This window comes from Typha latifolia, chromosome 11 (genome assembly GCF_019914945.1).
Source record: "Typha latifolia isolate L0001 chromosome 11, TyphaL0001v2, whole genome shotgun sequence".
Classification (NCBI taxonomy): Eukaryota; Viridiplantae; Streptophyta; class Magnoliopsida; order Poales; family Typhaceae; genus Typha; species Typha latifolia.
In genome coordinates, this window is record NC_133096.1 from 2,729,560 (window position 1) to 2,751,857 (window position 22,298).

At 41.3% G+C, this 22,298-nt stretch overlaps 1 protein-coding gene across 1 annotated transcript in view; it reads left to right on the plus strand.

Annotated features, from left to right (window-relative positions):
- Positions 1-12,745, plus strand: part of LOC140797972 (aspartic proteinase 36-like) — a 34,606-nt gene extending 21,861 nt beyond the window's left edge. The window contains exons 9-10 of the mRNA XM_073151688.1: positions 2,401-2,472; positions 12,396-12,745. Of these exons, the coding sequence (XP_073007789.1) occupies positions 2,401-2,472; positions 12,396-12,544 (221 nt within the window). The 3' untranslated portion in view covers positions 12,545-12,745. The remainder of the gene's footprint in view (positions 1-2,400; positions 2,473-12,395) is intronic.
- Positions 12,746-22,298: the final 9,553 nt, after the last annotated feature.

A 22,298-nucleotide genomic window follows, 5' to 3' on the forward strand; every position in this document is an offset into this window, starting at 1 on the left:
CTTCCGGTGACGATGCGACCCAAAGCCGCCGGCCAGCCTGATTTGCCGACGAAGCCGAATTCCACTAGAGGGATAAGAGAGAGCTCGTTGGGGAGGAGTGTGGTGGTCCCAATTTCCTCCGGCGATGCGCCGACGGGCCGAATCCACGTCACGATTCTGACGGTGAGAAAAAAAAGAAAACGAAGGAGGAGGGGGAGGGGCTGAGGGGATTAAGGGGAGAGAGAGGATTACGGTTTTAATATATAGATTAAGAAAAATCCAGATCTAATCCGATCCGGATTAGGTGCGATTTCTCTCTGCGCCTCGTCGCGTGCCGGAGAGGGAGAGGGGAGGGGCTGCACGTGCAGAGCACGTGTAGTAGGGGCTGTATCGGCTATAATGGCCGTATCAGCCGCTTGTATCGATCGGGATTATTTTAATTAAATAAAATTCTAAATATTATTTAAAAATATTGAGAAATTTCTAAAAATTTAGAAAAAATTATAAGAAAATAAGAAATAATAATTACTCATATAAAGCCTAAAAAGTAAAAATCTCTCTTCCTCTCTTCTTTCTTATCCCTCTAATTGTTAGTCTAAGATATCCCTCTCTCCCTCACTCTCTTCCTCTTTTCCTCTCTCTCCCTCACTCTCTTCCTCTTTTCCTCTCTCTCCCTCTCTCTCCCCTGTCAACAGCAGTAGCTGAAAGCCGCCTACAACAGTAGCCTGCTGTTGCAGGGCCAAAACCAGCCGGTCGGCTGGTTTTGGCCCGGATTGGGATCGGCCGAAATTAGGAACTATTGCTGAAACAGATCGGGATCGGCATCTTGGCTGAAACGAGCCTATCCCAGCTGAAATGGGTGGGAACAGGTTGGATCCGACCTGGATCTAACTCGAGGGAGTTTTTTCAATTTTTAGTTCCCCTAACCCCACCTACCTCTCTTTCTCCCTTCTCTTTTTTCTTTCTTTCTTTCTCTCTCTCTCTCTTTCGCATCGGCGACGTTCTCCGATGACCTCAACCTCTAGCGAGCTCGGGTGAGTTTTTTTCAATTTTTAGTTCCTTTTTTTTCAGAGGTGTTTCTGCGCAGCTACAGCTGTGCACCTGCTGCTGAAGCAGCAACACCTACTATTGCTGCTGAGAACCTCAGAGGGAGGGGTGGAAACTGGAAAGTGAAAAGAAGTAAAGAAAAAAAAATTAGGAAAAAAATTGAGAGTTTTATTTTCATAAATTTTAAATTATTTTATATTTTATTTTGATTTTTATTTATGTTTTTTAGTTATAGAGTTATAGTAAAATTATAATATATTAATGGCTCCAAAAGATAAATCATATGAAACCGATATTAGGTGGCAATATTACAACACTATTGGGTTAGATAAAAGACGTATTAAATACAACTGGTGTGGAAAGGAAATGAGTGGTGGTGTCAACTATTTGAAAAAACATTTGGTTGGAAGGCAAGAAAATGTAGCAGCTTGCACTTAAGTGTCCTTGGAAGTTAGAAAATAGATGTTGACTCATCTAATTGGTAAAAAGAAGGATAAATAATCTACACAATAGAAAGAGTCAATGGTTTTTGAAGAATTAATACATAATCTTATACACATTGATGATTATAGTAGTGAGCAGATTGTCATGAGAATGTTACTTCCTATGATTATGGTATATCAAATATTTATTGTTTCAAGCCATCACAAGATCCATATGCTAGTTATTATCCTCAGTATCTTTGGTATTCTCAGATACAAGATCGATATGTTGGTTATTATCCTCAGACACAAATCATACAATAAGATCCATACAATATGATTAGTATGACGAAATCACTTTTTATGAGCATCAGGTCCTAGGCTTCACTATTTACAAACTTATGGTGATTATGAGGATGAAGACCATAAAAATTTATGAAAATCAGCTCGGTATTCATCAAAGTTTTAAATTTTGTGTAAGTTAATACATTTTAAAAGTTTTTAGGCTTCATATGTGAGTAATTTTTATTTTCTTATTTTTCTATCATTTTCTCTAAATTTTTAAAAAAATTTCTGTATTTCTAAGTAATATTTAGAATTTTATGTAATTAAAAAATAATCTGATCTGATATGAATGGCCGATACGTATCATTTTTCCAGACGACTGTTACCAATCTCAATCCCTATATTGGGAACCTTAATTAGAACACCCTATTCTAATTTTAAGAATAAGAATTTAGAATAACTACTCTATATTTCTTCTTTAATCTCAAAGAAAATGGGCCTAATGTCTTAAGGAAAACATGCTTTCAATTGTACAATATCAATTGATTCTAATTTATGATGCAACGAAGAAACTTTGTACTCTAGTTATCCGCTTGACCGATTTCAGATATATTTTATGTTTCATTTTGTTGGATAATTCATAGTAATGCTTGATCTTATCTTGCAGATCTAGTCCTTGCTAACAAATTAGTTCTGTATGACTTGGAAAATCAAGTTATTGGGTGGACAGAATACAACTGTAAGTCATATACTGGACATCAATTTTCTCATACTAACTATTTTGAATGTTATCTTGCACTTACTTGTTACAGCATCTCAATATACTATACTCCATGAGTTATCTTAATTACGAATATTAACTCATAAGATTGCATTAGTTTTATGTTACAGCCCACTGATCATTTGCATTTTTGGATAACTTGATCTAGCGTTGTTTCTGTTTTATTTTAGGGTTACAGCCCACAAATGTCAACTCCCTAGATAAGTTTTTTTGTAGTAATTCACTCTGTATATTTATAGCTAAAGTAAAACTGAGAGAGTTTTCGTCCTAATAGAGCCTACCTAGATTACCAAAGTACCCCATTATAACAAATATAACAAATTAACAAAACCCCCTAATCAGTTTGTCTAACAAATATAGAAGGGCATTTTGGTAATTTAGGCAGGGCTTTGTCAATTAGAATGGGAACTCAAACAATTTTACTTAAATCAAACGAAGTGAATTAGTACAAAAAATTATATAACGGGTAAAGTAATTTTATGCATAACTGTAGGGGTAAAATGCATTTAACTCTATTTTATTTTATTGGAATCAACTCTTTTCTTGTAAATATTGGCCCTATTCTACGAAGTCATTATCATCTCCGACTGAAGGAACTTTTTCCTTTTACTTCACTTCTTGTAAATGAAGTCCATAAACAATAAAATAGTAAATATTGACTGCAGTTCTGTTTTGATGCAAACTATTAGAGTTATTAGAATATATATCATTTTAATTTATCTTATTTTATGGTGATCTTGTATAAATAGGGCTCAACCCTCTCTTTCATTGAAATCAAGAAATACTTCACCAAAATCCTCTTCACTCTTTCCCTCCTCTCCAAACCCATTCTAGGTTTGCATCTTTTATTTTTTCATGGTACTAGTGCTCTCCGATCTCTAAGTTTTTTTCTCAGCTGCCTTTGGGCTTCACCGTTCGAAGCGAGCATCAAATTTTTTTTTCTTCCACTAGAGGACTTCATCGCTGTTTGTCACACCTTCCTTCCAGTCGAGTGCATCGCTGTTAGAGGGGCAGCTCCTTTTCCTCACCGGTCGCCTTCCTCGAGCTTGGTTTTGACCAAGTATTTTTTTGCTGCCGCCGATGAGCTCTCTCAACTGCCTCCCATCAAAGAGAAGGTCATCACTCCCCTTTTTCAGTCAAGAGCGCAACCATTAGTGGGGAAGTTTGAGCTTCATCGCTTCCCTCAATCTCTTAGCTGCCACCTGTGAGCTCCTTCCTTCACTTGTCACCTTCCTCAAGCTTGGTTTCGACCAAAAGCTTGCTGCTGCTGCCGGTGAGCTCTGTCTTCACTCCACTCTAGTTGTCAGTGACCTCCACTGGTAGCCAACTTTCAACGACTATCAAGCTCTCCATTTGCTATAAGTGAAGGCGTCCTCCAATGGCTGTGCTACTACTCATCCTGACATCTCTCACTCAAGCTCAGTGAAGGCTACACTCTTTGCTTCCGATCATCCAAACAGTGAAGAGACAATTGTTGATTGAGAACTGAAATTAATATTTTCACACTCCAAATGTTCGACGAAAATCCTGAGTGGGAAAATCTTGAATCTCCCTCAAGGTGATAGATTTTCGTCTCTTCCAATGGTGTTTTATGTCTCGGTGTTGTGGTTTTTGATTTAGGTGCATAATGAAACCACTTCAATTTGTATCAATTTCTATTTATGTTTTAGAAAAATAAAATAGTTTCTGGCAGGTGCGTTCGAACACAAATGGATAGTGTTCGAATGCGGTCGCTAGAATGCCTGATTCGCATTCGCACATACAGAAGATGCGTTTTGGCTGTTTGAATGATTGATTGTGCATTCGCACATACAAATAACATGTTTTGGCCGTTCGAATGCGATTGGGTGCGTTTGAATGCACGACAGGAAAGTTAAGTTGTAATAAAATTTGTTTAGGGTTTTTGAATGTTTGGCTAACCCCTATATGTGTGGAAAAGCAACCTCTTTGAATTATTGATCATTGAATATTGGAATTGGTTTTCATCTAGGCTTAAGCCATCATCCGACATCTTCTCCTTCCTCCTTCCTCCCCCTTGGTATCCAACCCAAGTTCTCGTCTATGGCCGAGATTAATGCTTCGTCGCTTCTCCCTCCTCTCTCTAGCAACCAGGCATACCTAGAAGTTCCCATCTCCTCCCTATTCTAGTTCCAAGTACTAATCCATCCACCGTACCATAATCATTCTCCATAATCCTAACCACATATTCCACGTCCATCCTGCTATCTCTTGACTTTTGGTAATTGTTTCATATGTAACTTTCGATCTACTCATCCGATCATCGTGATTCCGGTTGCATTGTAATCATAACTCATAGAGGAACAACATATAATTTTTGTGCTAATTTCTGTCCAGATTATCAAATTGGATAGAAACTCATCTTCACCAAAAACGACCGTAACAAGTTGGTATTAGAGCCAGCTTTTGTTGTTACACATCCGCAAGGATGTCAACTACTAGATCTATGGTGGCCCAAAGAAGAGAAGAAGGGGAAACATCTACGCGCATGGAAGAGCAGATTTTTGTAAATCCATCATCAGGCAACGAAGGGCAAGAGGACCACGCGTAGAGCCGACGATATATGTAGTGCAATTCAGGTTCGAGTTTATGGTCATACCTTTGTCATGGAGTTGCAAAGCCTACCGCTTGTGACCTTTGATTCCATAGGCTGAGTAGTCTTATAACACCGCATATCATTATTCTATTCAGATGACACCTTTCAAATGCCTGATTTGCATTCGCACAAACAGAGGATGCATTTTGGCCGTTCGAACGTTTGATCTCGCGTCCGCACATACAAAGAATACGTTTTGGCCGTTCAAACGCGATTAGGGTGCGTTTGAACGCACAGTGGGAAAGTTGAGTTATGATAGGACTTGTTTATAGTTGAGTTATAATAGGATTTGTTTAGAGTTTTTGGATGTTTGGCTAGCCTCTATATATGTAGAAGAGCATCCTCTATTGGTTTTTGATTATTGGAGTTGGCTTTTATCTAGGCTTGAGCCATCTTCTCCATCCTCCTTCCTTCCTCTTGGTATCTAACCCAAGTTCTTGTCTACGGCCGAGGTTAATCCTCCGTCGTTTCTCCTCCTCTCTCTAGCGACCAGCCATACCTAGAAGCTTCTTTCTCCCCCCTCATTTACTTACAAGTACTAATCCATCCACTATACCATAATCATCTTCCATAACAGTAACCACATATTACACGTCCATCTCATTATCTTCTAACCTTTGGTCACTATTTCATATGTATTGTTCGATCTACTCATTTGATCGTCATGATCCCTGTTGTGTTAGATTCCTAACTGGCAGAGGAACAAAATATCCAAATATCATATCAATCCAACGGTTAGATTGACCCTAGTTAATCTGTCCAAATTATCAAAGCAGCTTCTTTAGATTATTGATTATTGAATATTGGAATTGGTTTTCATCTAATTATTGAATATTGGAATTTCGTGCTAATTTCTGTCCAAATTATCAAAGCAGCTTCTTTAGATTATTGATTATTGAATATTGGAATTGATTTTCATCTATGCTTGAGCCATCTTCTCCCTCTTTTCTCCCCCCTCCTTTAGTTCCAAGCACTAATTCATCCACTATACCCATAATCATCTCCCATAATCATCCCCCCTCCTTTCTATCTCGTTACTTCCTGACCTTTGGTCAATATTTTATTCGTAACTTTTGATCTACTTATCCAATCGTCGTGATTCTAGTTGCGTTGGATTCTTTAACTCATAGAGGAACAACCTACTAAAATCTCAGATAATCTAACGGTTAGATCGAACCCAGTTACCTTCGCATGTTCCGTGATGAATTATGTTTAGATTATCAAATCGGATAGAAAATCATATCCACTAAAAGCGATCATAACAAGTTGGTATTAGAGCGACCTTTCCTTAGCACACATCCACAATGACGTCAACTAGATCTATGGCGGCTAGAAGAAGAGAAGAAAAAGGGAAGACATCCACACACATGGGATGGTGGAATTCTACAAATCCTACATCGAGCAACAAAGGGCAAGAGGACCACGCGCACATAGCATTTCCTTCTACATCTACCATTGTCGACCCGAACATAGAAATGCTATCAAGGTCCATTGAAGCATTGGGACAAACCTTCTCCACTATCCTTGCCTAAACTATCGGAACCTTGAGTCGAACGATGGCACAACAAAATGTTGGGTTATTACGGGCGATCCGAGAAGGGTCAAATCGAGGACTAGAAGTACCCAATTCTTCCAATCCCGAAACCCCTATGATGGTTCCATTGGTTAACCAAGGATCACAGAGGAAAACCACACCGAAACTAAGGAAAGTGGAGCCACACCAACGAGCGTGGTTTGTCAATGAAGAAGATGATGATCCCTGAATTGAGAGGGAAGAGGAAGAAGATAACGTTATGGCTTGCGGCGAGAGGAGCCAAAGAGAGATGGCATGGCTCGAAAAGCATCCTTCCCTGATTAGGGCAGGAGCTCGCTTCAATCCAAACCATGGTACTGGTATTCGCGGGCGAACAGTGTGGTTGGAATCAATGATGGTTGTGCCACAAGCACGGACCGTGCCGATCGCCGTCGCCGTCGCCATCGGGTGCCCTAGCCCGAGGGAGAAGAGACCGAGAGAGAGAAACTGAGATCTCTCTCTCCCTCTCTCTTTCTCTCTCTCTCTCTCTCTCTCTCTCTCTCTCTCTCTCTCTCTCGATCTCTCTCTTACTCTCAGTTTCACTCTCAGTTTCACTCTCATTCTCTCTTGGTCTCTTCTCTCTCAGGCTAGGGCATCCGATGGCGATGGCAGCGGCGACGATGATCAGCAACAAAGTCGACGGCGAGCGGCGGAACTATTAGAAGGAGTGCCGTGCGGCACCCCTCATGCCATGCGTTGGTACGCCACCGACACGCCTGTGCCGGTAGGCACGGCCATCCTTAGTTGGAATTCTCCAAATTCAAAGGAGTTGACTTGCTGGATTGGCTTTACCGCGTCGAGCAATTTTCTAACTTCCATAGCACCAAAGAAGATCAAAAAGTGCTCCTTGCATCTTTTTATTTGAAGGACACGGCATTACGGTGGTATCGCACGGCAACGATGCATAGAGGAATACCGACTTGGGAAGAGTTTTACCATTTGATCTACAAACGGTTTGGATCGTCAAGGTATGAGGATTTTGATGTTTTATTGACGAAGACGGTACAGAAGACAACAGTGAGGGCTTACCAGGAAGAATTCAAATTGGTGTCTAGTCGTTGTGTACCACCTTGGATGGACTGGCAACTCAAAGCCACCTTTATTGCTAGATTGAGGGAAGAAATTCAGGCTGATGTTCGTGTCTTGCGTCTGCTGAACTTAGGGCAAGCACCGATCCATCTCTTTACTCCATTGATCCCACTTTTAGAAGTGTGCAACTCCATCAGATTTAGCAGCTCATCCATGGAGCTTTCAGCTTCATTGGCGTCTCTACTTCTACCTCTACTGCCTCTAGTATGAATAAAACCTAAATTTTTTATTCGAGTGCCTCACATCATATGACTGGTAACTTCTCTATTTTTACTAGCCTTACACCTACCCCACTCGCTCTTCCTCATGTTCACACAGCTGATAGGACCTATTCTCTTATCTCTCACATTGGTTGCATCACCTCATCCATGGGTCCTACTAGTCGTCTTACTTTATCTGATGTCTGGCTTATTCCTAGTCTAACCATGAGTCTTATTTCTATTATTCAACTTTCTAACTCTGGTTACATTATATCTTTTTTCTTCTATTTCTTGTGTTGTGCAGAACCCATCTATAGGCCAGAAAATTGGGATCGGTAGTCAAATTCATTGGCTTTACTATTTGGATCAGCTTCACCTTCCATCACCTCATCCCAATGCTTGTCTAATCACTCCTTTCTCTACTTCAGATCTATGGCATTGGCGTTTAGGTCATGTATCGAGTCAGCGTCTCAAGGCCTTGTCCCGATCTGAGTGTTTAGGCAATAGTTGTTTTTCCTATCTGTATCCTTGTACTAGCTGCAGGTTGGCAAAACACCGGGTCTTTCCTTTTGCTCTTAGTGAGAATATCTCTGATTCTCTTTTTCATCTTGTGCACTCTGATATTTGAGGTCCTGCTTTGCTCTCTTCGGGTCTTGGTTTTTTTATTATGTCTATTTTATTGATAATTTCTCTTGTTACTTTTGAGTTTACCTCATGCGTTAGTGTTCTGAGGTATGTCAGATTTACCGTGATTTCTCTTTCATGGTTCGTACTCAGTTCGGCTAATCTATTAGGATCTTTCGATCTGATAGTGTTCGTGAGTATCTTTCATTTGTGTTTAATTCTATTCATGCTTCTGTCGGCACCCTACCTCAGTAGTCATGTCCTTATACTCCTGCTTAGAATGGAGTTGCTGAACAAAAGCATCACTATCTCCTTGAGAACACTCGGACTCTCCTCCTTGAGGCCTCTATTCCTCGCTCTTCTTGGGCTAAGGCCCTTTTCATTGCTCTCTATCCTATCATCTGTCCTTGATAGTGTGACTCTATACGATCGCCTCTATAGTACTTTACCCTCGTATGGTCATCTTTGTGTTTTCGGGTGCATTTGTTTTGTTCTTCTTCCTTCAGGTGAATATAACCAATTGTCCCCTCGGACAGCTAAGCATGTCTTTCTAAGATATAGTTCTGAGCATAAAGACTATCATTGTTATGACACTTATGCTCATCGTCTTAGAATATTACGCCATGTCACTTTTTTGAAAGAGATATCTTTCTTCACCTCCGATGCTTTGGCTCCTTCAAACTTATCCTTTCTGGATATCCCCACACCTATCCTATCTTTCGTCCCCTCGGATGTCCCTGTCTCAGCCCCACCATCACCCCCCCCCCCCCACTTGCCTGATGCTCATTTTCCCATAGACATTCCTTTACTATCATTCCATTTGCCACTCCAGATTACTCTCTCGCTGAGATTCCAGCTCTTCCAAAGGAGTACCGGCCCTCCTATACTTCTACACTCGCAGGTCCTATTCCCATTTTACAACTGAGCCTCCCTCTGCTAATAGTATTCCTCTGACAGTCCCATCCTCTACTGTGGCAACTCCTGCACCTGGTCGTCGTTATCCAAAGCATGAGCATTGCCCTCCTGACTGGTATGACTTTCTCATGTCTTCTGCTGCATACTCTCCCCAGTTTTACACCTTTCTTGCAGCCATCCACTCCACCACTCAGCTAAGGTCATATTGTGAGGTTGTCCAGGTTCTAGAGTGGCAGAGCTTCAGGCTTTTCAGCAGATCGTACTTGGGATGTTGTCCTCGCCCACTAGACATTGTGTTTGTCAGCTGCAAATGGATCTTCAAGGTCAAGTGTCGACCCGATCGATCCATTGGCAGGTACAAAGTTCATCTAGTTGCTTAGGGTTTTACTCAAGAATATGAGATAGACTATGAGACCTTTGCTCTAGTTGCCCGGATGACTTCTATCTGCACTCTTCTTGATATTGCTTCTGGTCGCTAATGGCCTTTACATCAAATGGTTGTGAAGAATGTGTTTCTTCATGGTCTTTTTGACGAGGAGGTATACATGGACCCTCCACCTGGTTTCCTTCTTCCTCCAGGTCGCATTTGTTGACTGCGACGAGCTATCTATGGACTCAAGCAAGCCCATTGTGCCTAGTTTGATCAATTTCGTAGTGTTTTTACAGTCTACAAATATTGGAAGAGATCCTCTAAGCCATCTATGTTTTTGTGGTCTTCTACTCAGGGTCGGGTCATCCTTTTTTTATGTGTAGATGATATGATTATCACCGGAGATGACTCGGCAGTATCCGCTCTCTACAATAGCATCTTCAGCGTCAGTTTAAGACAGACATTGGTCCTCTTCAGTTTAAGACAGACAGTGATGATATGATTATCACTGGTCTTCAAATTGTCCAGTCGTCTCATGGTTTTTTGCTGTCTTAGTAAAAGTATATTACTGACATTCTTAGTCGTGTCACCATAACTGATACTCATCCTGTTGCTACCTCAGTTGAGCTTCATGTAAAGCTTCAGCTCGATAATAGTCAGAGCTTCTTCCAGACCCAACCAGATATTGTCAACTTGTCAGGGCACTCATCTATCTAACCGTTACCCGGCCTAATATCTCTAATGCAGTTGGTCTTGTCGCTTAGTTTATGCAGGCTCCTTAATCTGCCCATTATGCTGCTCTTATATGCATTCTTCAGTACCTACATGACACCATCACTCGCTCTTTTTCTCATATCAGTGACTTCTATCTTAGCTCTACGAGCTTATTCGATACAGATTATGCTTGTAGCAAGTATGATCGGAAGTCTACTACTGGCTTCTGCATTTTCTTAGGAGACTTTCTAATTTTTGGCATAGCAAGAAGCCAGAATGCGTTGTCTCTCTCTAGTACTGAGTCAGAGTATCGTGCTATGTGTGTGGCGACTAAGGAGATTGTTTGGCTTCGTCGTCTCGTTAGTGATATGGGTGTTTCCTTATATGTTCCAACCCCTCTTCATGTCGACAATGAAAGTGCTAAAAGTTAGCTGAAAATCCTATTTTTCATGAGAGGGTGAAGAATATTGAAGTCGATATTCACTATACTCACCAGGAGTACCGAGCTGGCATCATTTCGCTCCATTGCCTCAGCACTGAGGAGCAGATTGCCAATTTTTTCACGAAGTCTCTTCCCTTTCCACACTTTGAGCATTTAGTTAGCAAACTCTCGGTTTATAATTCACCTTGAGTTTGAGAGGGTATTAGAGTTATTAGAATATATATCATTTTAATTTATCTTTTTTTATGGTGATCTTGTATAAATAGGGCTCTGCCTCTCATTGACATCAAGAAATGCTTCACCAAATTCCTCCTCTCTTTCTCTCCTCTCTCCAAACCCATTTTAGGTTTGGATCTTTTATTGTTTCACAAACAAATCTGTGCAAGAAAATTACCTCAACTAGATCTCTTTCCGGTGGTGGTCCACATGTAAAACTCCTTGTAGACATTATTTATTGAAAGCTGGTACTGTAGAGCTCAACAATTTGCTTAAAATCTTTATTTTTCGCTTAGATTTTTTAATTGCTACACTGTTTCTGCCATCAGAGAGTTGCTGAAAATATATTACCTGTTACTGTCAATTAATTTTCTCACACTTCATCTCTTTGTGGATTTTTGAAATTCTTAACACTTTTGGATATGGACAAGTCAATTCATTTTCTTGACACCATCTCTTTGTGGATTTTTGAAGTTCCTAACACTTTTGGATATGGACACGATGCAACCGTTAATATAAATAATTTTCTGAAACTTCATAGTTTTTTCTTATCCCCATGCACAAGCTTATATGTTATAACTATAATAAACCTGATTATATCTGGGGCTATGTTTGTCAACTTAGACCAAAGTTTAGAGGTCTTTAACTGGTAACATGAAAGTATAGATAAAAATAGATAAAACCTTCAGAGTTATTTTCCTTATAATTGCTGTCAGTACATGTTAATTCAGAGTTGATAATATTAAAATCACTGGTCTTATATACTCAACAGTGCAGACTCTAATGTTACTTAGTCTGAATTCAAGATCTGGAAGCATAACAGAGATGATTAGAGCTCTCTTTATTAAAGTAGCAGATATGCTACCTATATAGTTGAGTTTTCATCAGAATTTGTTTCCATGTTAAGCAATTATCCATCTCATCACTTTGCTACATTGCCAAAGGTGGCCAAGTAGAAATGATATATCTTTTATGCAGTATATCAAAGTGATGGGACTTTCTATTTCTTTGATACAGCATAAACTGTATAAATGAAAAAAAAATCCTATATTATTTTGCTAAATAACAGAAACTTTATCCAGATAGCCATTATTTAGTTGCTTATTTTTTCTGGCTGGTTACAGGTTCCTCAAGCATCAAAATCCAAGATGACAAGACGGGAGCAATTTATACCATAGATGCTCACAATTTATCCTCTGGCTGGAGTTTGGAGTGGGGCAAGTCCGTAGCATTGTTGTTGCTAACAATAGTGTTAAGTTACATATATCATTGAATTATCCTCGATTACTGATGATGATAAGGCCGCAATGTAACTACATTAGTATTCTTTTTGTGGAAAAGGAATAACTCCTAGAACCGAGTTCTAAGGAAAAATTGTTTAGGAACCCCACAAGCTGCAAGCTAAATGGATCTCCGGTTCATAATGTAATCAGGATCTGGAAGTAAATATAAAGAAACAAGAAATTGTTTGTTAGGTTGTGTTGGTTGGTAGAAGGGAAAATGAAATAAGAGTTTTTTGAAAGTTCTTTTCTTTGTAATGTTTGGATGGAGAAACGAAGAAATGCATTCCTTCCCTTCCCCAAAACAGCTGGTAAAGAATGCTCGAAACTACTGCTGCACTAAAAAAAATTCTCAAAGTACAATACTATTTAAAGGAGTAATTTGTAGTAAAAAGCTTTTTAGTTTTCTAATTGGCAGAAATAGGCCTCCCATTTATCGAATTGCAAATTCAGGTCCTTTTTTTATTGATTTAGCCTAATTTACTCTTTTAATATCGATATGCATATTATTAAAAATTAGAGCATACCTTTTACATAATCGATGCATATAAATTATATAATTGTGCGTGGTATTCTTTTTGAAATTTCGATGCACACATCGTTGAAAATTACATCGTATATTTTGTATAGGCGATGCGTATTCATTACATAAATGATATGTAACATTTTTTTTAAATTAGTATATACATATTTTTATAGGCGATGTGTATAAATTACATAAGTAATGTGTGACTTTTTTTTTCAAATTTCAATACGTATTTTTTAAAAAATTAGAGCATATATTTTGCATCGTCGATGCGTATAAATTATATAGGTGATGCATGATGTTTTTAGGACATGGCAGTTTTTTTAGGATTTGTTAGGACCCAAAATTGCAATTTAATATATGGTGGGCCTATTTCTGCCAATTAAAAAATTGAACAATTTTTTGCTTCAAATTGCCCTTGTTTGAAGTATTTTTCAAACTACTACAAAAGGAAAATCATTCTTAGATTCTGTTACGAACCAGGTCTGGACTGATCTGGCCGTAAGAAAATTATGAAAATTTAGGTAAAGGTTCTAGTTTCACCTAAATTGAAGGTCGCCTTGTGAGTTTGGAATTCTAATGGTTGTAGTTTCACCTAAATCGGAGGTCGGGATAAAAAAAATAAAAATAAAATAGTGGAGATAGGTCAGAGAGAGCAGAATGGCAAATAACCGACATTGTGGCGATCGTCGGAGGGTGGCTGATGGCCAAGGGTGCTGGTGGATGGCCGTATTGTAGGGTGGCTGCTGGAGGTAGGAGGTGGCTAGGGTTTGAAAGGTTGGGATGTTTCTACGGCTATGATCTACTCCTAGAAAGATAAAGCGATCTAACGGCTAGATAAAAGATAAGGATGAAAATAATAACTAGCTAAATTCAGATTTCTTTTGATTGATTCAATGATTATTATCAATACATGTCCACTCCTATTTATAGGAGTAAAACTTCTTAGCGGATTGGATCCACATGTGGATTATCCGATTTATTTGAAATTCAAACAATAAGATAAAGCTAACTAACTAACTAATTAAATTAGCATTCCTTATCTTTCTCGGATTAATCCTTTGTTTCGCTGCATATAGATTTTGAATCTTGTGAATACCAAAGTTGTAGATCTGTAAATTGTCGATCTTATCCAACTAGTTTGATATTATTCTGACGTCTGTAGAATATTATGCGAATATTTTTCCAAAACTGCACAAAGTTGGATTTAACTAATTAAATAAAATTCTAACCTACTAATGCTCTAACTAAACAAAATAAGCAAATTAAATAACTAGACTCAATCCATTGAGCTCAATCTCCCCTTGATGTGATCCGATCTGATCCGGTTCGCATCAATCCACCACGCTTTCGACCACTTTGTCCTCAAAATGTCCACGGTGGTTTTCAAACCTCTGTTCGCTCTCGAACTTTATATTCTCGATCTTCATGTTGGTCTCATCTACCACGAGGATGAGGGGCCCATGGTGGGTGCTGCTCTAGGACCCACCGTTTTGAGCCATAGTCTGTCCTAGCCGCAAGTGGCTCGAGCCAAGGTCTTAGCACATGCGGTTTAGGACATGGCTCAGGTGTAGCTGATCCAAGGAAGGTGCTGACGGTGGTGGCTTGGACCGAAAGTACATGGATCATCACCGTTGGAAAGTTAGAGTTTTTGGCCCTAGCTTCCATCGCAGGTAGGGAAGACGGCATCACGACCATTGCTAGGGGTTGCTCCTGTGTTGGTACGATGGAGGCTTCGATCTGCAAGGATAGAGGGTGCTCCACCGTAACTAGAGAAGGGATGGTTGCCGCGATTAGGATGGTCTTTACGGTTTCACCATTATTGGTACTTGAAGGTGGAGGTGGCGCCTATTCCACGATGGGCGGCGACGCAGGTGGTGCGGGGTGGTGGAGGACGGCTAGTAAGATCTCTATCAAGGCCTGAAACGAGTCCTTGAAGGTGGTTTGGATTTCCTTCGAGTTTTCCTTCGACATAGCCAAAAATTCTTTAAAAAATGCTTTTGCCCACACTGGTGACTCCTCATCAATAGTTGCTGGTTGTGCCGAGGAAACCTCCACAGGGATGGAGATGAGTTCTTGGTCCTCCATTGCCACGATTTCCCCTAGGTTAACTTTGGCTCATGTGTTCACCATTGTCTAAAGAACATTGGCTCTGATACCAATATTAAGAACCAGATCTGGACTGATCTGGACGTAAGAAAATATTACGAACCAGATGGTGCTTAACCCTCTTAGCTTGAGCCCCAAGTCCAAAAAGGGATGAGCGATAAGGCCCAAACAGTCTCGGGCTAGTTTGCAATGTTTCAACACCAACCCTATGCAGGTGGATTTAGTTATAGATGTGGGCTAGGATACTAACCTGAAGAGGGGAAGTAGTGTTCAGCTATAAGGAACCTGGCTAGGTCAAATCAATTCGCCATTGCTACCGGAGCTAAAGGACTCACTTACTAACCCGATTGGGAGATTCGCTAATCCTAAGCCAGTTAGCTCTAAGAGTGTGTTACCACCCTAGTCTTGGGGTTGAGCTAGGTTCAAGTATGGAGGAGGATCCACTCTATCTAGTAGTAGGAGGCATAACTCTACTTTGACGGCTACAGCTATGGAGGTTGTTGGTGGTGGCCAAAGGTAGCCATGATGTCCTCACAGATAAGGTTGTCCATGCTCTTATGTGGGATAGCCAGTTGGAGTCTGCCTATTCAGAGGATGGGCTAATCTATCTATTCAAGGATGAATGTGAGGAGGGTACCCTCAACTAGAGTGATTGAAAACATGGTACAAGATCCAAGACTAGTGAAGAAAGCACCAAGATCATCAGGAAAGTGATAAAGAAGAAATCTAATGAGGAGGCACCCACACCTTATACGAAGCCTAGAATGGTTGCAAGTAGGAATAACATGGCAATGGAACTAACCTATCAAATTAGTGACCGATGTTAGTCATTGCTTGGAATTGTAGACATTTGACCAAGAAAGATACAAGGAATCAAAAGCATCGTAAGTTGAATATTTTGCTTAAAACTAGTATTGATGCTACTAGTGCTTTAACATGTCAATGGAACCAACCCCCAACCCCACCAATACTATCGTCAACTTTTCGTCCTGATTACATCTAGATATCATTTCTATCTGACAAGGGTTTGAATATCAAAGTCTAAAATCTGAAAGCTATGAAACTATTCTTAGTTTTGGCATCCATAGGATATTTAGCAAATATTCTACCTTAACTGTGTAGAACTACTTGCGATTCTGATTGTCCCCTTGTTAGTTCGTATCAAACTAATACACATGGTATTGTCAGTTTCTCTAAAGTGTATAAGAATATTTAGACTATTGATGGTCCAGCTAACATTAAGACTGATACGATTCGGACTTCACCGATGTTGTCTCGAGCATGGATTCACTTTAGGAGTATTTTTATTTCATGTTTTAGTGTTTACTTTTCATTAAAATAAGTTTTTTGTAAGTCGCGTTCGAACGCGGGTGGAGTGAGTTCGAACGCAGTTTGTGAACGGGGTTGTGAACGTGGTGAAAGAGAATGTACTGTGCGTTCGAACGCACTGTGAACGCATGCATCCCGTTCGCAAATACCGACAGGCGCGTTCGATCGCGCGTTCAAACGCCTGCATCGCGTTCGCAAATCCAGAAGAGCGAACTCGGTGCATTCGAACGCGGTCGGGCTAGTTCGAACGCGGTCGACGAAAATTGTGTTTTTAGGGTTAATTTGAGTTGTTGGTTAGCCTATAAAGGGATGTGGTAGGCAACCAAATTGATCATTGATTATTGAGATTGAGTTTTGCCTTGCCTCTTTCGTCTTCTTCGCTCCCGTTCTCTCAATCCCCGGCGACGCCGCTTCTAATCTCCCTCGACTGGCCAATCACCCTAGTCCCTTAGGAGTGGCCCTCTCCTCCCCCTTCGTCCAATCTATCCAACACTTGCCCTAATCCTTCCATCAACCACAACCCTTCCACCATCACTTTTCACCGGTGCCACCACATTAACGCCGGTCCACCTTCATCCATCATTACCTAGGATCTCGTGCCTCCATCCACGGATCCAAAATAGAGCATCGTGATGTTCGTCCACTAAACGAACGATATCTCAAGATCCCCAACTCCGATTCGCCTGAAACTAGATTTTTTGGAAAGATCTTTTCTAGGGATACAACATATCAAAATTTCACATCGATCCAATGGCGGCATATTTCGGGATCTTATTTCAAAGTTTCGTGCAAGATCTAGTCCAGATCTGAGAATCAGAAGAGATCGATCTTTAGCCCCAAAGGAGAGATCGTATCAAGCTGGTATCAGAGCCACCTTTCCTCGGACAAGCGCTTCCAATGACGACAACCAGATCTATGGCTGCACGGCGAGATGATGAAGAAGAGATTATCCCAATAGAGGAGAGAGAAACGGTTGCGGAGACTTCCACCCGCGGAACCGCCCGATCTAATCGGAATACGGAAGAACCTGGCGTTCAAGCCGTGTTGGGGTCTCTTTCCAAGCAGATGGCCATCAATAATCAAGTGATGATGGAGATGCTGCGGGAAATTCGGGCGTGGCCGAAACCTTCTTCAACAAGCAGGGCAATCACAAGGCAGCATGGGGAACCCTCTGCAACATACCCAACATCCTCTACGGCCTTCCCGTTCATCACAAAAGTAGGGGAGAGTTCGTCAACAAACTGTGAAGGGCTGGCTGCACCATTCCCGATCCCTACAGAAACGGCGAAGAGTCTAGCTTCAAGGCAGCAATTTCCTTTGGCAAGCTCGACGGTTGAAAATGTTCTTTTGATGTCAGAACGGAGTTCTTCGACGAGTCGACAACCGTGCGAACCACTGTTGAATGGAGGAAGACCACACGTGGCCGCTGGATATTCCTCATCAGGAATCCTCATCAGTGGTGAGGGAGATGATCCAGAACCGCAAGTTCCAGCACTTGGGCCGCCTTACACCACCTTCATTTGCAACCACAGCGAGTCAACAACTATGAAGAAATCATGTATGGCCTCTAGTGACCTTCCACCATTTTCCTCGGTCAATCGACAGTCGACTGCGATAGTGCCATCACCGGCGATGACGTTACAGCTCCCCGCCGAGCTACAACTCGAAGGAGAAGGCCGCAATCTTCCAACCACGGCAGCACCAGCCTCTGATAGCCTCGTAAAGACCTTGTGGGCTAATGATTTTCTCACCCAAACGATCGAAAGCTCCCTGCCATGGATACGACAAAATGAAGGAGATGAAGATTTTGTTTTTGTCAACCTCAGCCTTCCACAGCAGTCAACCGTCACCACCCCAAGAGGGGCCTCACCAAAGAACTATTGTAGTATTATGGATGACCAAAGGCTCCTTGCCATGGCTGCAACGGACAGAGAAGGACCTGAAGATTTTATTTTTGGGCCAACTTCGGCCTTCCATCGCCGCCGACTACCGCCACACCGTCGGGGAACCCTACTTAAGCAACTACCGGAGGTGGTCACTACTCAGCCAAGGCTACCACGTGCTAAGGCAACTCCTATGGCAATGGCTAATGGAGATGGAACTAAGAGAGAAAGATTAGGGATTTCAAATTTTTTGAAGACTCTAAGTGGTTAGAATTTCAAGAAGGCTACATTGTTGGGCTTGACCGGTGGAATTGCTAGACATTAGTTGGGTTGGACCTAAGAGCCAAAGGGGTCAAGTCAAGTGGGAGTCATCTCTGGACTTCGGGACTCAGTTAAGTCAAATAAGGGACATGATCAGAAATCCTCTACTTGACTTAAGACGAGTTTGCTTATACCAGGATACATTTGACTCGGATCCTAATCCATGGAGTGGGCAGAATGATTATGAGCACAACCAACAATTAGTTTGGCTAGCTGAACCTAACTTGAGTCACTGGGAGAACCTAATCTGGATCCACCAATTGCATCTAACTCGACCTCCCGAGCGCAATCGGATGCACCAGATTTCTATTGCTGAACTAACATTGAGTCAATTGGTTCGACCACCCGAGACTAAGTGGACTCAATGTAGATGGACCCGAATTTCACCTTGGACTAGTTGGAGTACGAGTATCCAAGCTCGACGGAGGATGAACCCCTTTGAGGCAGTTATGGTCGCACTACCCCTATCTTATGTGCCTACGAAAGACTCGCGGCGACGGATCGGACCGAGCTTGACTTGGAACTTGCTAATCGAGAATCGAGCGGCTGATGCCCTTTCGCGCCAACCTAACACAAGTGAGCTTGCCTCTTTCTCAGCACCAACATTTCCTATATCTTCAGATATGTGGGGAACCAATGCAGAAGATCATACCATGGAGGAGCTTGAGTCAAAGTTCAAAGATCGCTTCCCAAATTTCAAACCTTGAGGACAAGGTTGCGGAAGCGTGGTGGATTGATACGATTCGGACTTCACCGACGTCGTCTCGAGCATGGATTCACTTTAGGAGTATTTTTATTTCATGTTTTAGTGTTTACTTTCCATTAAAATAAGTTTTTTGTAAGTCGCGTTCGAACGCGGGTGGAGTGAGTTCAAACGCAGTTTGTGAACGGGGTTGTGAACGTGGTGAAAGAGAATGTACTGTGCGTTCGAACGCGGTGCATTCGAACGCACTGTGAACGCATGCATCGCGTTCGCAAATACCGACAGGCGCATTCGATCGCGCGTTCGAACGCCTACATCGCGTTCGCAAATCCAGAAGAGCGAACTCAGTGCGTTCGAACGCGGTCGGGCGAGTTCGAACGCGGTCGACGAAAATTGTGTTTTTAGGGTTAATTTGAGTTGTTGGTTAGCCTATAAAAGGATATGGTAGGCAACCAAATTGATCATTGATTATTGAGATTGAGTTTTGCCTTGCCTCCTTCGTCTTCTTCGCTCCCGTTCTCTCAATCCCCGGCGACGCCGCTTCTAATCTCCCTCGACTGGCCAATCACCCTAGTCCCTTAGGAGTGTTCCTCTCCTCCCCTTTCGTCCAATCTATCCAACACTTGCCCTAATCCTTCCATCAACCACAACCCTTCCACCATCACTTTTCACCGGTGCCACCACATTAACGCCGGTCCACCTTCATCCATCATTACCTAGGATCTCATGCCTCCATCCACGGATCCAAAATAGAGCATCGTGACGTTCGTCCACTAAACGAACGATATCTCGAGATCCCCAACTCCGATTCGCCTGAAACTAGATTTGTTGGAAAGCTCTCTTCTAGGGGTAAATCAAAATTTCACATCGATCCAACGGCGGCATATTTCGGGATCTTATTTCAAAGTTCCGTGCAAGATCTAGTCCAGATCTGAGAATCGGAAGAGATCGATCTTTAGCCCCAAAGGAGAGATCGTATCAAAGACTCAATCAACCCTCCATAAAATTGAGAGTTTTTACCATGATGAGCTGGCCAAGCTTTTTACTAGCTAAGAAATTAAGAGGTACCTTGAGGTCTATACCACTTGGTCGTGTCCCTGGTCCAAACGGATTTTATGCGGAACACGGAATCTCCTATGCCAATTGATTTTTCTTCTTCTTAATCATTAAATATAGATGCTCCAAATTACATCAATACTATCATCTTCTTCAAAATCAAAAAGCCCTTCTTGATGGAAACCATCATGAAATTTAATTTCTAATCTACTTCCAAATCTTGTGAATCAACCTCTACATGATAATTAATGTCTTACAATAGCAACTTGGTGATATATAAAAATAACATTATTCATTTGAAGATTTTTGATGCGAACCGAGTCAGATCGGATCACATCAAAGGGAGATTGGGCCCAATGTTAAATCTAATTATCTTATTTGGTTATTTCGTTTAGTTAGAGTCTTAGTATATTAGAATTTTATTTAATTAGCTAAATTCAGCTCTGTGTAGTTTCATAAAAATATTCGCAGAATATTCTACAGATATCCTAATAATATCAAACGAGTTGGATAAGATCGCCAACCTCTAGATCTACAACTTTGGTATTCATGACTTCTCCAGATTCAGAATCTATCTACAGCGAAACGAAGGGTTAATCCGAAAAGATAAGGAAGACTGCTTTAGTTTAGTTTGTTAAGGTTTTTAACTTAGTTGTTTGGGTCCCTAGGGTGAGCCTCTATAAATATGTAAAAGAAATCCTAATTGAAAAAGAAGAATCTGATAATTGAAATTGGCTTTGGCCTTTATCTCTCTCTCAACTTGTCTCTAGCCATTGGCGCCCTCTCCCTCCTCCCTTTTTCCACCGCTCAAGTCTTTGGTCGACCTCTTCCAGCTTCTAACCACCCTCTTCTACAACTTCTCCCCCTTCACACCAAGGAGTAAAACTAGCTTCTATCTAACCATTAGAGAGCTATCAAACTATGATCTAATTGACCTTCAGCCACTATTTGGTCGATATCTTGAGATTTAACCGTCCAAATCCTGTGATCTTGGATTCGTTAGAAAGCTATCTCCAAGAGTAACAACAAGGTGGATTGTGGATGTGGTTAAAGGATGTAAATGAAGGGAACAAAGTGGTCGAAATCTCAAAAAAGAGGGGTGGCTCGACAGTCGAAGGAGATTAGAAGTTAGGAGAAACTTTGCCAACGGTAAAGGTGGAAGGATAGTGAAGGGGGAGGAGGGAGAGAGTCTAGAGAGAAGATAGGAGGCAAAAAAATCAATATTCCAATAGCATTATGAAGTGGCTGCCATCCACATATTTATAAAGGCTAGGCAATAAGTCCTAAAATAATATGAAACCCTAATTCTAGAGAATTCCTGTTGATCACGTTCAAATGCACCCGATCACGTACAAACACACTAAAAGACGTTCTCTATATGTGCGAACGTGATGCAGGCGTTCGAACGCGGGCGTTTGAATTCACCCGACCACATTCGAACACACAATATGTGTTCTCTATATTTGCGAACCTAATGTAGGTGTTCACAAGGGCCTTCAAACGCGATCCTTCCTGCTTTCGAATGCGATCTACAGGAATTTTATTTTAATAAAAATAAACTCCTAACGCAATAAGAAAAGGTCTTAACTAAGTGTATGGCACCACGCTTCTCCCACCTTGCCCTCAAGGTGAAAAATCAGGAAAATGCTCCAAGATATCAGTCTCCAGCTCTCATGTTGCCTCATCAGATGGCTTGCCAAACCACTCGACTAGAATCTGACTCTAACATCCAGGTAAGGGGCTTTTCAAGAAGACGTTCATATAGGGGCTGTGGATCAAAATCCAAGTGAATGTCTAAGCACTTCGACCACACACCTTGG